The sequence below is a fragment of the Acanthopagrus latus genome, chromosome 20 (genome assembly GCF_904848185.1).
Source record: "Acanthopagrus latus isolate v.2019 chromosome 20, fAcaLat1.1, whole genome shotgun sequence".
NCBI classification, from domain to species: Eukaryota; Metazoa; Chordata; class Actinopteri; order Spariformes; family Sparidae; genus Acanthopagrus; species Acanthopagrus latus.
In genome coordinates, this window is record NC_051058.1 from 2,745,007 (window position 1) to 2,761,367 (window position 16,361).

At 42.6% G+C, this 16,361-nt stretch overlaps 1 protein-coding gene across 4 annotated transcripts in view; it reads left to right on the forward strand.

Moving 5' to 3' along the window:
• dnah9 (dynein, axonemal, heavy chain 9) overlaps nt 1-15,500 on the forward strand; it is a 157,348-nt gene extending 141,848 nt beyond the window's left edge. For 2 of the 4 annotated variants that reach the window (XM_037081130.1, XM_037081133.1), the window contains 7 exons: nt 1,447-1,638; nt 1,799-1,990; nt 4,726-4,896; nt 8,720-8,902; nt 12,464-12,717; nt 12,799-12,934; nt 14,596-14,823. In XM_037081130.1, coding sequence (XP_036937025.1) covers nt 1,447-1,638; nt 1,799-1,990; nt 4,726-4,896; nt 8,720-8,902; nt 12,464-12,717; nt 12,799-12,934; nt 14,596-14,823 — 1,356 coding nt within the window. Of the gene's footprint in view, nt 1-1,446; nt 1,639-1,798; nt 1,991-4,725; nt 4,897-8,719; nt 8,903-10,151; nt 10,278-12,463; nt 12,718-12,798; nt 12,935-14,595 lie in introns of those variants that run through there. The other 2 variants (XM_037081128.1, XM_037081131.1) reach the window with 2 other exon arrangements.
• Nucleotides 15,501-16,361: the final 861 nt, after the last annotated feature.

Below are 16,361 nucleotides of genomic sequence, written 5' to 3' on the forward strand. Positions count from 1 at the left end.
TTGATTCGGTTTATCTTTTTAATTTACCAGTCATTCAGACCCACGCATACACCGGTGCTAATCTTGAGCCTCTGCCTGTTTCGGTGTGTTTTTCCAGTGCACATGCATGCATATGTGTGTTTATGTGCCTCTCACTGTGCAATCTGACTGCGTCTCTCTCCAGTCTACAGGTCATGAATAGGGAGGCTATGCGTCTCTTTCAGCTGTGTTGAGCAGAGGAGTAGCGCGCAGAATATTAACTAAACAGGGTGTGTGTCTGTGTGTGTGTGTGTGGGTGTGTGTGTGTGTGTGTGTATGTGGCAGTCAGGCTTCACTGTATGTGCGTCGTAGGAGTCAGCTCCCTAGGGCACTGCACCAGGGGAAGTGAAAGGGCCTTCAGCGCAGCACTCACCATGACACAAGCTGGAATAAAGAGAATTTAGCCTTCTTATTTCCATAGGGGTTATTGGCATGCTTATTTAACTGTCTCTTCCCCCCAGAGATTACAACGCCATTTACTTCCAGTTTTTTTTTTTTTTTTTTTTTATTGCCTGTCTGGAATAATGAGCCCAGGAGACGGGTGGAGGCTGAAAGCGCCTGACAAGTTGTGACAATTAAAAGGGAATCTCATCGTCGCGTTCATTGCTATCTAGTCATCTCATTGTGTGTCTGTTAGTGTGGCACAGTGCTGTGGACTTGACAAAATAAGACAGATCACAGGGCTGCCTGCCACAACTTTTTACCTGTATGACACTGATGTGGGTCCGTTAACGCAGCTTAAGAGGTGTGGCCTCTAAATGGAAGTGTCACCATTCCCCAAACCCCCAATTCGACTGCTAGACTGTCACATCTGGAAGATGTGAAGATCAGCAGATCTTTGGGTTTAATGACCTGACAAATGGCGTTTACATATTCTTTGAAAAAGAAACCTGTCTCATTCTGGTGGCTTTTTGCAGCTCAGGGTAGGCAAGTCCAAATGATATTCACTAAAATTAAAGATGCACCGTCAACAACAACAACAACAACAAAAAACAGTTAATAAAAAAAAAGTTACTGTTCTAAGATTCATCAATAAACAACAAAAAATGTGAATTCTCTGCTTCAAATCCATTCTGAGCGAACCCTCTCCCCAAACAAATCAATAAGGGATCTTCTGAAAAGATCTCTGATGCCGTCAGAGTTGTCTTTGGTATGATTCAGCTGGTCGTCTTCACCCAAACAGTTTAAGTGTATAGAAGTGCAGCTGTAGGCTTACAGTAAGTCACCTGCGTCATCTTTGAAGCGTTGTTTGTCTTCAAGCGCCTATAAGTAGGTGAGAGCAGGGGAGAAGAAAAATATTGGAAAACTGTTGATCCTGCGTTTGATTTTGATCACTTGAATTAAAAGCTCACTGCGATCACTCTTCAATTCGAAGCTGTGACACTTCTACTTTTAAATGTGTAACTCTTGTGTTTCTTTGTTTTCCAGGACACGCTGGACATGTGTGCACGTGAGAATGAGTTCAAGAGCATTTTGTTCGCCCTGTGCTACTTCCATGCAGTGGTGGCGGAGAGGAGGAAGTTTGGTCCTCAGGGCTGGAACAGATCATACCCCTTTAACACCGGAGACCTCACCATTTCTATCAATGTTCTCTACAATTACCTGGAAGCCAATCCTAAGGTAGATGTTTTTCTGTTTTTTTTTTTTCTTTTATTCCTGCAAAGGATTACAAAGAGCACTGTGTGTAATCTTAATTGGAAATCTAAACACATGTGACCTCAGCTAAACACGGCAGGCCACCTTGCCGCAAAGCAACATCCCCTCTGTCTCTGAAACCCAGGTGCCGTTTGATGACCTGCGCTACCTGTTTGGTGAGATCATGTACGGGGGTCACATCACAGACGACTGGGACCGACGTCTGTGTCGGACCTACCTGGAGGAGTATATCAAGCCGGAGATGATGGAGGGGGAGCTGTACCTAGCACCTGGCTTTCCTTTGCCCGGAAACATGGACTACAACAGCTACCACCAGGTGAGACAGACAAGACAGATCATTTCCAGCCTTTAGATTACATGGAAAGTCTACTAAAGTCATTGCAGTAACATAAAGGCTACAGCAGGAAATCCAGTATAAAGGGGGAATTCTAGCAATAAATACAATGTAACCCATGCTTACAATGCAAGAAAATAGTGTGATTACTTTAGGTGTTTGCTTGGGGCAGCCAGGGCCCCAAAGGGACATATATGTGGTCTACAGCAGCTTAATGGCGGTTTAATATCGCAAAAATTGAATCATTATAATTACAAGTTTGTTCACTATGTGCCGTGTACAGTGTGGAGTTCTAGAATTCAATGCTAAATCAATAACAATAAAATTCTTCCCATATGGGTCCCTGGGACATAACAGATTGTCGTTTCAGTTATATAAATATTTCTCCGAGGTGGAGCTGCTCTGTGGGTGGAGAGAGTTTGCCAGCAAGTCTGACTGGCAAACTTGGATGTTAGCAAACTGTGATTACAAAGTCATTAAGAGGGAAAGTTGAAAGGCACGAAAGTCAAATCAAGTGGAGCCGGATGAGTCATGGAGCCCACAAAATGTTCATACAAATGCATGAGAAAATGGTGTGAGGAGTAGGTTTCGTGCTAGCAGCCATCTATCTGTCCTCTATCCAGTCACTGCCTGAAGTGAAGGTGCGTGAGCCTATCCCAGCATGCCTCAGGAGCACCAAAAAACAACATCAGTCCGTTTCAGAGCGACTTGTGTGCTTCATGTATGCTTGATGTGTGCGTAAGGGAACTGTATGAAACTGTGATCTTCGTCACGTGAGAATGTTAGCGCATTTGTCTACAGTTAAAGTTGTCATTGGTCGAAATCTATGTTTATCAAGCACAACAGTTTGTTGTTCTGTAACGGTATTTCAGAGTTTGTTGGAAAATGGTAAAACTAAGTATTGATGACTGTGGGTGAAGTCACTAACCTGAAGCACCGGTTGTTTTAAAGCAACAGCCGTTTTGCTCACCGGTCGTCATACACACAGCGGTGCCAGTAGTTCCTCAAAGGATGCTGATTGGTTCAAACACTGTGTGTTCTGCCACTAGTGAATAGCTTGAAGCCCGGCAAGATGGATTTGCAAGATCACTTCATCATGTGATCAGGCGAATCCAGCTGCCTCTGTAACTGAGTCACTATGTCAGCCAGCGTCCAACACTGCCTATTCAATGTAGACGCACATATGACATTTGGCTTTGCACCTCTCTGGTGTGAATGGGCTCCAACAGCTTGAACCACACTGCCCCATTATTTAACCATTTAAAACAGTAAATGATCAGCGTTAATAATATTAACCTGATTAAACCTGACTTTGCTTTTACACACATTATATACAAGTCCTGACAGCTCCAGGTAGCATCGGGTCACTGCTTCACCTCATCTGTCATGTGCTGTTGTTTATCGCTAAACACAAACCTTGATTGACAGCGTGAAATGTTAAATGAGGTAGGTTGTTATGTCAACTGCCGTTGAAGGCCCACATATTTTGTATCAGTCTCAGAAAGGAATAAAGAAACAAGGCCACGCATGGACTGGACTGGGTGTTTTTTTTAGGGGGGGTGGTAGATTTTATTTAACATTTTAAGTTTTCAGAGCAGGACTTAAAAAATACTGACAACTGACAACATTTATATGAAAAGGAGCAGAAATGTGTTCTTGCACACAGTCAAGATTTCCCCCATGAGGTCCCCGAGGAGGCAGAGAGAGTGGGGAGTACAACTTGTATTCAATTTTCCCTCAGTCTGGGTGCTGCTCAGCGGGCACCTCCTGTCTGTCACACTGGCTCCGGTGGGAAGGGCTGGAACGTTTTACATTCGGCTGTCACCGCACAGCCAAGCTGAGAGCTGAGTGGTCGAGATTTGGCCCAAGATCAGGGGCTGCAAAGGCCTGTGGGTCCCCACGGGTCTGTTAGGCCATCGCTTCGCTCATAACCATCTGGAGCAAACGGTATATTTAGGAGTAGAGAAGGTTGGATATGCACAAAGACAGAGGGTGATTCAGCAGTTTTACTCCTCTTTCAACAATATACAGGTGTACGCAATCAGCAAAAGTTAGCCAGCAAGCACAGAAGAGATCAAACAAGCCGACTACAAAGTGTTTCTGTATTAAAAGCCAATATATTTCCCATCAAAACTTTCATCAGGACATTATGATTAGAAGAGCGTTTTTTATTTAATGTACGTGCCCCACAAAGATCCACTAGAGCTTCCACTTTCATCTGCACTAACTTAAAAGCATATTGATAGTCATTATGGAGCGGCAGATGGAAAACGCCACATTTCCTTCCCCTTGTCATGGTCATTAACCGTCTGTCAATTGATCCTGAGTGTTTGAATCTCGCCCAGAAATATCTCGTCATTTATATGGTTCCATTCTTTCCCTTTGTCAGCAGTACTCTAGAAGAAACACATGAGAGGGAAAACGACTTTGGTGCTTTTCTGGCAGGAAGCAGTTTGAGTTGTTAATCTTTATGGTGTGAATGGATGATAATCTAAGATAAGTTAGGGTTAGTGTTTAACTGTTCTCGTGTTCAGGTCCAAAACTTGAAAAAGAAAGAAAGAAACATCATTGGGACCATGTATCTCACACAAGGTTTTCATGGAATTTCAAACTTTGTTAAAATCCTCACATCGAAACAGAAATCAATAAATCTGCGTTCAGACTTCTGATGACATGAAGGTTGAACACAGTTCTGACGTGATTTTCTTCTGCCGCAGTACATCGATGACACGCTTCCCGCTGAGTCGCCCTACCTGTATGGCCTTCATCCCAACGCTGAGATTGGCTTCCTCACACAAACATCAGAGAAGCTCTTCCGCACAGTGCTGGAGATGCAGCCAAGAGATGGAGGAGGTGGTGAGGGCGGCGGGACGACGCGTGATGAAAAGGTAAAGACAATCCAAGATAGATGGATTGGCTAATACTAGAATACCCTTTGATTATTTGTCTTAGTCAAATTACATTTTTCCCTGTAATGTTTCCACAGCTAGAGGTCATGCATGTAAGTGCTGTTATTCAATTGAAAGAAAATTATTATCGTTTTGACCATCCTTTAAGCAAAATGAACTTGTTCCAGGTCTTAAACAAGAGGATTGGCTGCTTTACTTTGTTATTTAGTGATACTAAATGAAGAGTCTCTGGGTTTTGGACAAAAGGAGAAATGAAGACCCTGTGGGCTCTGGGAAATTGTAATGAACATTATATTAATTTTAAGTAAGTAATTTTAACTCATTTTAATCAATCAACAGAGAAAATGATCAGTGCATTAATCGATCATAAACATATTTGTTAGTTGCAGCCTCAATGCAATACGGTGCCTTGACAACTTTTCCTGTTAGATTTTCCCCTTGTTCCTCTGAGCAGCCTGATGTTCTAATTCCTCACTGTACCGCAATGTTTTGTGTAAATCGGTAAAATTGCCAGGGAGGAGTTTGCAACATTTTGCGAATTAGTGAAACAGAACGGTAGGCGGAAATGTATCACAAGACTCAACACAATTCAGGGGACGCGTAGATAAAGGGTTTTTGAATGTGTGCCACCTAGTGGTGAAAATTCATAATGACAATAGATTATAAACTTTTTCGGCAGGTGTGACCTATATTCCAAGTTTGGTGAGTTTTGGGGTATGTTCAGGCAGTGAAAAATGTGATCATTTGTGACAAAGAAAAGTAGGGACCTCGCAGGTAGAGACCTGCTCGGGCCCTGATGATAGTTTGGAAAGGTCAGAAGTGAAGCCTTCAACATGGGAGATATCCTGAGCAGATATGTAAACTGACGCCTGTCACAAAGTCGCCTGTCTCACTAAAACTCTGGGCCAGATCGCCCAATCTTAAATGAGTGATGACAACAGGTGACATTTTCTGTAGCTGCTGCACACTGAATTGAAAATAAATTTGCAGACCAACTGTTTGGGGCCTCTGACAGCACCCACTGGATTTTTACAGGGATGGCATTTTCTGGTACATTTTCTAGTTCAGTACTGCTCTGAAACGAAGCTTTTTTGAGGGTAAAACTCAAACAAATTCTGTCGGAGAGTGCAGCCCCGCACACCCCCTCAATGGAGCAAGTGTCACTTTTTTTAATACCATGAATAAGGGTCTTGGTTGACTGAGTGTTAGCTTTGTTAAAAAGTCATTTATGCTTATTGGTGCTTGAAACGAGCAGCAAAATGTAAGTCAGGCTTTTTAAATAACTTTCATCAACTTGATTTCTCCTCTAAAATCTCTTCTTTTTTTGATAAGAGCATGTCTAGTTTCGTGCTTGTGAATGATAGTGTTTTTTTTTTTTTTTGGGTGCAAATTAAAACACAATTAATCCTTAATGAGCACATTTGTTTAGTGCAAAACATTGCACATTATGCATAATAAGGTTAGATTTCATCAGGTTTAGCCCAGTCTGCTTCCCTCATGTAGTAGCGTTACGTTCCACTCACACTGGTAATCATCCATTTTTTTTTCTGAAAGACAAATACCCTTTAAATGTCTGGCAAACCAAACTGTCATTTAAACACTCTCGCAGCTGTGCGGAACCATCTGGATGAAAAATACTTTTTCCGCTGCACAAGAGAAACACATTTTTAACCTGTTCCTCAAGCTGTGACTCCTCCTGTCCTGCAACCATCTTTGTTTGGATGATGGTCTAGTTGTTAAGTGCAGTCCATGTGGAAATGTGATAAATATAACACTTCGAAATTGCAAATTGGCTTTGATGCTTTTCACAGGGCAGCGGGACTGGCTGGGGGGGGGGGGCGGCTGTGTTTCAATGGCAGATTGACTACAGTCTGAGGTGAAGATAGTCTGACCAGATTTATGTTCTGACCAGGCCTACTTTCAGCAAAATCTGGTTCATAAAGGAGGTTTAAACAAGTCTGACCTAAGTTACTGTAAGCATGTCCAGTCTAGCATGGTCCTGGTCATACTAGCCCTCAGATTCAGTTTCTCCTCAGCCTCACTGCTGCACTGTGGACATTAGTCCGATTTCTTTAAATGTTTAAAGTGATTACATTTTGTTCATTACATTCTGTGCTGCTCTTAGTGTGCAGTTAAAATCTGAGCTCTGATCTTTTCTGTCTTATCTGCAATGTTCTCCAGTCAGCATAAATCGTTTAAAGGTCCAGTTTGTAGGATGGCATATAGCAGTGATACTGCAACCAGCTGAACACTCCTCGTCTCCTCCCTCCTTCTCCGGCTATGGCCACTAAAACTTTTCTATGGTAAATGTTTGTTTGTCCGTGATGTAGAAACATGGTGGACTCATTGACACCCAGAAATCTGTCTATGACAGTAAACACCAGCTAGCTTTTTAAAAATGAAATGATCGAGGACCTTAGTTTCTAGATAACTTTAAAGGCATATTTCGTGTTTTTTGAAGTGGGGTCATGTAAAGTACATATCTATAGTCGATCTGTTCCCTACCATAATCACAGATCAGTGCAGCCTCAGTTTGTAGAAGCAGAGAGCCGCTCCAGCCCAGAGGCTCAGCTTTGTACTGCGGTGAACAAAGCGAAATTTAACCACCTAAAACAATGCTCACCTAAAAAAATCTATATCAGTTCAAGTGTATGTTGTATAGAAAAAATTCACACCGCTTTACATAGCCGTCAGACCACCCTTTCTTTTTGCACTGCATTTTCTCAACTGTAGAACCCCCGTATCTGGATGAATTCAGAATGTTCAGTTTTATCAACATTGACTTTTCACAATAATCCACTGGATCAAGCTAGCGTAGAGGGAAAAGTTTCCAACGTAAGCCAGACTTACTTTAGTAGGGCGATGTCTACATCCCCCATGTCTCTGCCTCTGCACCACATGTCCATAACTTAGCTGTGTTCAGCCTCTGAAGTTCGAAACCCTGTTAGCTGGCCAGCTTTAATGAGTACGCTAAGCCAAGATAAAATAAACACCGGCGTCACAAATTAACCCGGCATCTTAATATAAAGAATATTCGGGGCTTGGAGAGGTAGTGCAGTCACTAGCAACAACACCTTGTTTAGCCTAATTTACCAGGCAGTATTGCTCTACTAAACACCCATCTTTTATCAACCAGCCTAGTCTGGGATTGTGGTGAGTGCGTGTGTGTGTGATTGTGTGTGTGTGTTTCCTGGAAGTATTACGGTGTGTGACCTTTCCGGTTCACAAGCCTGGATGCTCCTGTCTTAACAGATGACAGCCACGCAGAGTTTACCAACGAGGCTCACTTTGTATTCAGCGTGCTCAGTCGCTGCCAAACTCAGATCAGATATTTGAGCTGAAAAATCCATAGATATGATGACCTCATATCCTTTGTTCGGCACCTAATCCGTTGATTGATCGCTAATGCCGGTTGCCTTGGGAAAATGTTGACACAGACGTTAGCTTTCATCACTTACCCACAAAAATATGATGTGAGCATTGATTTTCTGGAGGGATTAGACTGTTATCGAAAACAAAGAGCTGCCTCGCAAAATATATCTTCATGAATATTTATGAAACTGTCTGTTTCAAACTGTAACAGTTTCTCAGGCTGTCAGCATTGGCAGTGCTGAGTTTATCTGACACAGATAACCCCAATCACTCGTGAGTCTTTATTTTCAATGAGCATTCTCTCCCTTTTGTGTTTGTTGCCCGTGGTATCTTAAACTGTAAGAGTAGAATGGATCAAACAATATATTCTACTGCCAGCTCAATCGATCACACATCGACACGCTTGTTTGTTCGTTCAATTAATTACCAGGTGCGAGCGGTGCTGGAGGAGATCATGGAGAAGCTCCCGGAAGAGTTCAACATGGCCGAGCTGCTGGGGAAGGCGGAGGAGAGGACTCCGTACCAGGTGGTGGCGCTGCAGGAGTGTGAGCGCATGAACCTCCTCACACAGGAGATCAGGCGCTCCCTCCGAGAGCTCAGCCTGGGACTCAAGGTGAGCAGGCCGGAGCCAACGAGGTCTAATTAGTAAACATCGCACAAAAGAGGAAAGATGAGAGAAAAATCTGTCATACGAATTGAAATTAATGTCGCAGATCTCATCTTCTTCCCATCTCATGATCATCTCAAGGTGTGACCTACATATATATATATATATATATATTTATAGAATTTTAAAAATGTAGAACTTAAGGGAATATTGTTGCTATGTTTGCATCTAATTATTACAATTTCAGAAATGAAAGAAAAAGAAAGTAACAGCAGATGTAGTTCTGTGTGTTTCCACAAAGGAAAATCGAAGCTTTTGATTTCTTTGGTGGATGGCTCCACCAGTTGTACAAATTAATGTGTGTTGACAGGTCTCAGGAAATACTACTGCAGATGTGGAAAAAGTAGTATAAAGTCTTTTGTGGCTCCAGAGGAAGCTGCATGTAATCTGATCATTAATTTCCTCCAGTTATGTCACTCAGTGGCTAAGTTGCATTGTGGGTACCAGTTTTGAAATGAACCTGTCATGATTCTGGTTGTGCCTCTGTCGTTTCCTGTTTTATTTTAAAAGTTTCACCTCCATGTGTTGCCGTTCATTTCCTCCTATCGTTTGAATTCCTGTGTCCACCTGTGTCTTGTTTGTAAGTAGCTCTTGACTATGTCCTGTAAACACAGTATATAGTCTGTGTGTGCTCCCTCACACTTCTTTGTTTTTAGATTCTTTGTTTTTTGGGATTTTCAGCTGTTGGTCATTTAAGCTCACTCTTAGTTCCTTGTCCTGCCGACCTGTTCCCTGTCCTGGTGTCCGCTTCTGGGTGCAACTGAACAACCACCCCCTAATTATAACATCAACTCGAATGTGTGGTGAAATCTCTGTTTTTATGCATTAGCTTTTAGACTCTCCAGAATGAGTTCAACCATGTTTAAGTAAACCTGGTGCCTACATTACCCATAATACAACTCAGGCAGTTGAGAGTGAGAATCCTGTCTGAATGGGGCTCATTTCTCACTATGTTAGGGACTCCCCTGGACCCACCTCAAATCCCCCTCAGGTGTCCATAGATGAGCAGGCTCATCAAGAATAAGCTAAATACCTTCAACATAAATCAAATGAACTTCTAGTCATCTGTCCTTCTAAATCCACCGCAGAACCTCAACACCTACGATTCACACGTCATTGGCTCGGCTGCTGTTGACTCTGACATGCTGCTGCATTAGTATTCCTGCATAACTAAACCTTTTTTTTTTTCTCTCAGCTGTTTGTCAGAAGCCCGGTCTTCAGAATGACTCAGAGATCTGGCTTACAGAGGAGCAGAATGGAATGAGACGTCTGCGCTCTGTGTGTCAAGCCTAACTGAATCATGTGTTAACAACAAACGAAAAGCGAAAGAAGGGAGGAAAAAATGTGTAAAAGCGTTTGTCGAGAGTTATGAGGCTTCGATCTCCCGACACTACAAGCCTCAATAAATCGGCTCAGTGATTTAAAAGCCATGTAGACCATTGTACCAGCAAATGGAATCATATTTCGTCTTTATAGTGGAATAAATAGGAACTATCAGGATGCTAGCCTTGGTGAGATGGTGCAGCTTCATAGTGCCACTGTGTCAAAAGTGACGGATCAGGATTATTCGGAGGGCTGTTGTGAGGGTGAAAGGTTCCTGGTAAATGCACAGATGTAGATCAATCTGCAGAACCTTATCAGCCTCATAATAACTTGTTATGACTGTCACATATGGGTATCTGTACATCGGCAATACATCAGCTGCAGTCTCAGTGGTGAAGCAACCCAATGCTTTCACTGCTATTCTGTCTCATTACTCCACAGAGCCATCTTCTCTTGGCTATCTTACAGCATGTTTCCTTATCTGGTAAGGTGTGCTTGTCTTCATGTTTATGTATGCATCAGTAGTTTCTGAGGGCTTGTTACCGTTCCACACCTTTTTTTTTTTTTTTTTTTTTGCAGCTGGGAGGTGTCACCTCTAATGTTTAGCGGCTGAGACAAACAGGAAGTGGCACACTGAACTCCTGGTTCCTTTCTGTAATGAAAATGCACAAACCAACCAAGAACTTTTTTTCTGTACAAAAGAGGCAGCGGCATCTGTCAACACTGAGAATAGCCGTCCTAATTAAAACAGCCATTATCCAGATGATCAGAAAGAGGATAAAAGCCAGAGTATACAAAAGATTTCTCTAATATCCACAAGCAGCCTGTTCATCAAAGCACAGCAAACACTGTAGAATTCAGATTATAGCAGTAATAAAATTTATTTCTGTCTGAGATGAAATTGAATCTTGTATTTCTGCTACAGCACACAGATCTTTCAATTACACACCCTGTGCTCGCCTCTGAGCAAAAGATAAGTACCCAAAAGGGTGAAATGTTAATTTTATAGTCAGACAGCAACGATGACACAACACGAAAACAGCTGCAGCCTTTGTACCACGACCCACATTAACTTTTTTAGCCACGGTATTCTTATCTACAAACATGAGGCGTTTCAGAGTGTGCCAAGTTCAAACTCTGTCCTTGGGAGGTACAACTACATTCAATTAGCGACTGGCACAACGGCGTTCGCGCTGACATCACCAGCTCAGGCAGGCTCTGCTGATTATACATCGCTGTAACGTGTTGAGTGACAAAGTGAACCCAGAGCCCAATGAATAAGACTTGAAGACATTACCTCTACTGCCTGAGTCACGAAGATCATTTCACCCACAATGGTGGTTGTTAAACAATGAAGACAGCAAGAAATTACATACCGTGCATTTAAAGAGAATTTTTACCTCACAATAAACATCATGATTACTTTTTTAATTGATATTTATTTTGACTTAAATATATATATATATATATATATAAATATTTAACATTCCAGCAAAATTACTCCAATCAGTGGATTTGCTCACATTAATGACGTAAATCATTTTTTACATCAAATTTAATTTTGTTAATTTTGCACTGACGACATTGAACCATCCGGACACCTTTGAGGAAACAGAAAACTGGAGTCAAAAGCAGAAGAAGCTATTGTGGCTCAGACATCTGTGATTCCTGTAGCGAGTGCTGGTGCACGTTCCTGGCTGGCTTATTATGTTAGCAGTTCATTGTCCTGAAAGCTGTGTCTGGTAAAAAAAATAAATAAATAAATAATGATGATGATAATAATAATAATAATAATAATAATAATAATAATAATAATAATAATAATAATAATAAAAATAAAGATCTGACTTAAACAAAAATGTTTCTCTATGCAGGAATTGTTTGATACCCCAAAGGATTACACTGCAGCCCCTGTTGTGGCTGCCAGATGAAACGATCAACAGGACTGATTCCAAAACTTTTTTATACCTGCTTTAGTCATTCACACAAAATATGTAAACATAGGAACTATGTTTAAAAATAGTGGAATTCGCCCCTTAAATGAGCTATACTGATTTACTCCAAATATATCTTATTTCTTCCTGTCAGTAATACAAATTGCTTTGCGAGTAATGTTTGACAACGATACGGATGATTTCAGTTGGAAATGAAATGTTCTCCCTTCCTGTGGCCTGCACCCTTCAGGGAGAGCTGACAATGACCAGTGACATGGAGAACCTTCAGAATGCCATCTTCCTGGACATGGTGCCAGACAGCTGGACCAAGCGGGCGTACCCCTCCATGTCCGGCCTGGCCCTGTGGTTCACTGACCTGCTGGTCAGGATCAAGGAGCTGGAAAACTGGTCAGCGGACTTCGCCTTGCCCTCTGTAGTGTGGCTGGCTGGCTTCTTCAACCCGCAGTCCTTCCTCACAGCCATCATGCAGACTATGGCTCGAAGGTACGGCTGGTGTGCATTATGACATGAGGGCTGCAATGGGATCGAAAGAATGTGGTTTCACACAGTGTGTCTGAATGGCAGGAATGAGTGGCCCCTGGACCGCATGTCTCTGCAGTGTGACGTCACCAAGAAGAACCGCGAGGACTTCAGCGTCCCACCACGTGAAGGGGCCTACGTACATGGGCTGTACATGGAGGGTGCACGCTGGGACACACAGGTACATGAGTCACAGATGTTTTTATTTTATTGGGCTGACTTCGTACAGAAGTAGCAAAGTAGCTGAGCTGACATGTAGTCTCCAGGGAAGGCGTGGATACAAAATCAAAAACAGCACACTTTGATTCACAAGCACCTCGCGCAGAACATTCCTGTACGCACACTACTTCCGATGATGGATCATGGATTGTAGAGACACGTGAACATGAGGTGAGCTCACCTCAAAATGTATCTTTAAATTGAGTCAAGGAGAGTAACGTCGATATTTTTTTTTTGCCCCTGAAGGGCCTCCACGTTCCCTTTGTGGTTTAATTTTCTGCTTTGCATCCTGCTTGCGTTCAGCTCTGGGAGCGCAGTGCATTACTTAGCTTCCCAGGGCTCTATCTATCTACATACACACAGCTACTGTATATGCGCCCAGCTTTCAAGGAGCATCCCTGTAGACTTCTTAATTAGGGAATGTGCAGAGTGTGCACTTGAACACTTAGATCGCCCTTTAGAGGAGTGGTTCCTTTTTTTCTTCATTAAAGTCGGAGACGCAGGCAAATAGACAGGCGGACAGACGGGCCGGGCGGCTTCTTCTCACGACTCCTCCACCTCCTCCTCCTCCTCCTCCTCCTCCTCTTACTCTCCTCATGTCCTCCTCTCAGCCCCAAGGCCAGTACTGTGCCACTGGCCGTGAGTAGCAGAGAGTGAATGGGAGAGAAAGCGGCGCTCCATCTGGACGCAGCTCTGTGCAGCAGTAAAAGTCAAAGATTTATGATAAACTTACTCATCTATATTAATGAAGCTTGCATTTTATTCAGAGGGGTTCAGACATCAAAGACAGCGCGATGGTGTGTATGATAAACACCTTGTGTGCTGAATAGATAGGATAGAAATGCAGACATTACACAGGGGAAGCTTGTGTGTTCATGTGATGGACGTAATTGAACGTTGATAGATATTCTCTCCCGGCACGTTGTGAGATTATACAATAAAGACAGATATCTGTTACCGTAGTAACGGTGTATTTACAGCATCATTAAACAAAATCACATTGAATCTCATTGAGCCCGCACGGCCCGCTTTAACCTACCCATCATTAGTATTTACACAAACAGACACAATGATATTGGTATTTAATGCCTCTTTAAAGTTTACAGCGAATGCCGACGCAATTAGGGCTGTGTCCTCTGAGCTTTCCAAAGTCATCAGGATTTACATTCATTCCTGAAAGTCACTGTGCATGCATGGTGAAACTTCTGTTTGTCAGGCACTAAGTGTAGGAGGATTAATTAATGAGACAGACCACTCTGTTTCAGTGTGTTTATAGAGTGTGTATTCTCAGACAGGGCAGCATGACTTCGCCTCAAACTCTGCTGACTTTCACCACTTTTCAAGGGTGCCACAACGTCGTGTTCTCCAAACTGGAAATGTAACGCAATGGTGCCGACCCAAGATTAGTCAAACATCTATTTTTCCCTTCCTACAAAAGAATATTATTAATTGCAGCTTCAATGACAAGTACAGAGTGTGGATGAAGTTTTCACAGCGCCTCAAACTAATTTATGACTTCCTTCAGCTCTGTGAAATGTTTCTGTCTGTGGTTGACTGGCTTGTCATCCCCCCACACTCCTCCCTCCTCTCTCCTCTCCACCCTGAATTGTCGTTCTCTTTCAGACTGGCATGATTGTTGATGCCCGTCTCAAAGAGCTCACCCCAACCATGCCGGTCATCTTCATCAAAGCCATTCCTGTGGACAAACAGGAGAACAGGAATGTGTACCAGTGTCCTGTCTATAAGACCCGCCAGAGGGGACCCACGTATGTTTGGACCTTCAACCTGAAGACCAAAGAAAATCCATCCAAGTGGACTTTAGCTGGAGTGGCCTTGCTTCTGCAGATCTAGCAGGACATTGTGCTTTATTATGGTGATTATGGTGCCAACAGGGTTAGATTTGTAAGAAGTGATAACACAGTCTTCCTAAGAAAAAGGTTAGTTCAAATGAAGCAAAACAAATCCTTGCTCAATTCGGTGCTCTCAGGGCTTTCACTACTTGCTTGGTCTGATTTGGACCACAAGCTTATGCTGTCTACTGTTAGCTAATGTTAGCCAAAGATACTGTGCTACTTGTTAAAGTTTTAGTATGTCACAGATAAACTTTCCAGGGGGTTCAGCACAAGATTAAAACAAGATATAGTACTTTACATATTTTACATACATATTGTTCTAACATTAGTGATCCATTCTATACAATATATTGAGGAGACATGTTTGTTGTAGTGCCATTCTGTTTGGGAGACTTTTGAGGGACAGGTAAAATGTGCTAGGCAAGGTTCACACTACACTCCAGACACCCTTGCTGTCTTTTTGTTTTTTTATAACTTGTACTTTAAGAAGGTAGTCATTGCATATAACATTACTGCATTTTCTAACATTTGTAAAACTTAAATTAATGCAAAACAGACAGATGGAAACATTATCTCCATTGGGCTGTGGAGAATGATACATCTTAATTAGGACCTGCGTCAGCTTTTACTCACTCATAGAAACCAGCCACAGAAATAAACCTGATTTTTTTTATTTATTTATTTTTTTCATTGAGATCTATACATTGTTGTCTGACAACTTAACAAAATCTCTCAATGTTAAAGGAAGTCCAAAAGAATTCCTGGATCCGTCCCTCAGTTCAGGTTTCAAAAGTTAATGGGTTCCGGTCTGGCAGAGATCCATCCTCCATCCAGGTATGGTAGTTTAATAGCTTTTGTGTGATCCTGACAAACCAACCAACCAACACATGCATGCAGGTAAAAAAAACCCACAAAAGATGCTTATCAGAGAAACAAACAAAATAAAAACGATATGGCATCATAGCATACACGAACAGTCATGAAGATGAACGAATATCCAGTCAAACAGTTTTCCACACCAAACTCTCTCCTCCACGTCTTTATGGACCTTGCTTTGTGCACTGGTGCACAGTCATGTTGGAACAGGAAGGGGCCATCCCCAAACTGTTCCCACAAAGTTGGGAGCATGGAATTGTCCAACATCTCTTGGTGTGCTGAAGCATTCAGAGTTCCTTTCACTGGAACTAAGGCGCCAAGCCCATCTCCTGAAAAACAACCACACTCCATAATCCCCCCTCACCAAATTTTACACTTGGCACAATCCAGTCCGACAAGTACCGTTCTCCTGGCAGCTGCCAAACCCAGACTCCTCCATCAGATTGCCAGATGGAGAAGTGCGATTAGTCAATCCAGAGAACGTGTCTCCACTGCTCTAGAGTCCAGTGGCAGCGGGCTTTACACCACTGCATCCAGCACCACTGTTTGGATGAAGCTGCTCAGCCAGGGAAACCTATTCCATGAAGCTCTCTACGCCCTGTTCTTGAGCTAATCTGAAGGCCACATGAAGTTTAGAGGTCTGTAGCAATTGACTCTGCA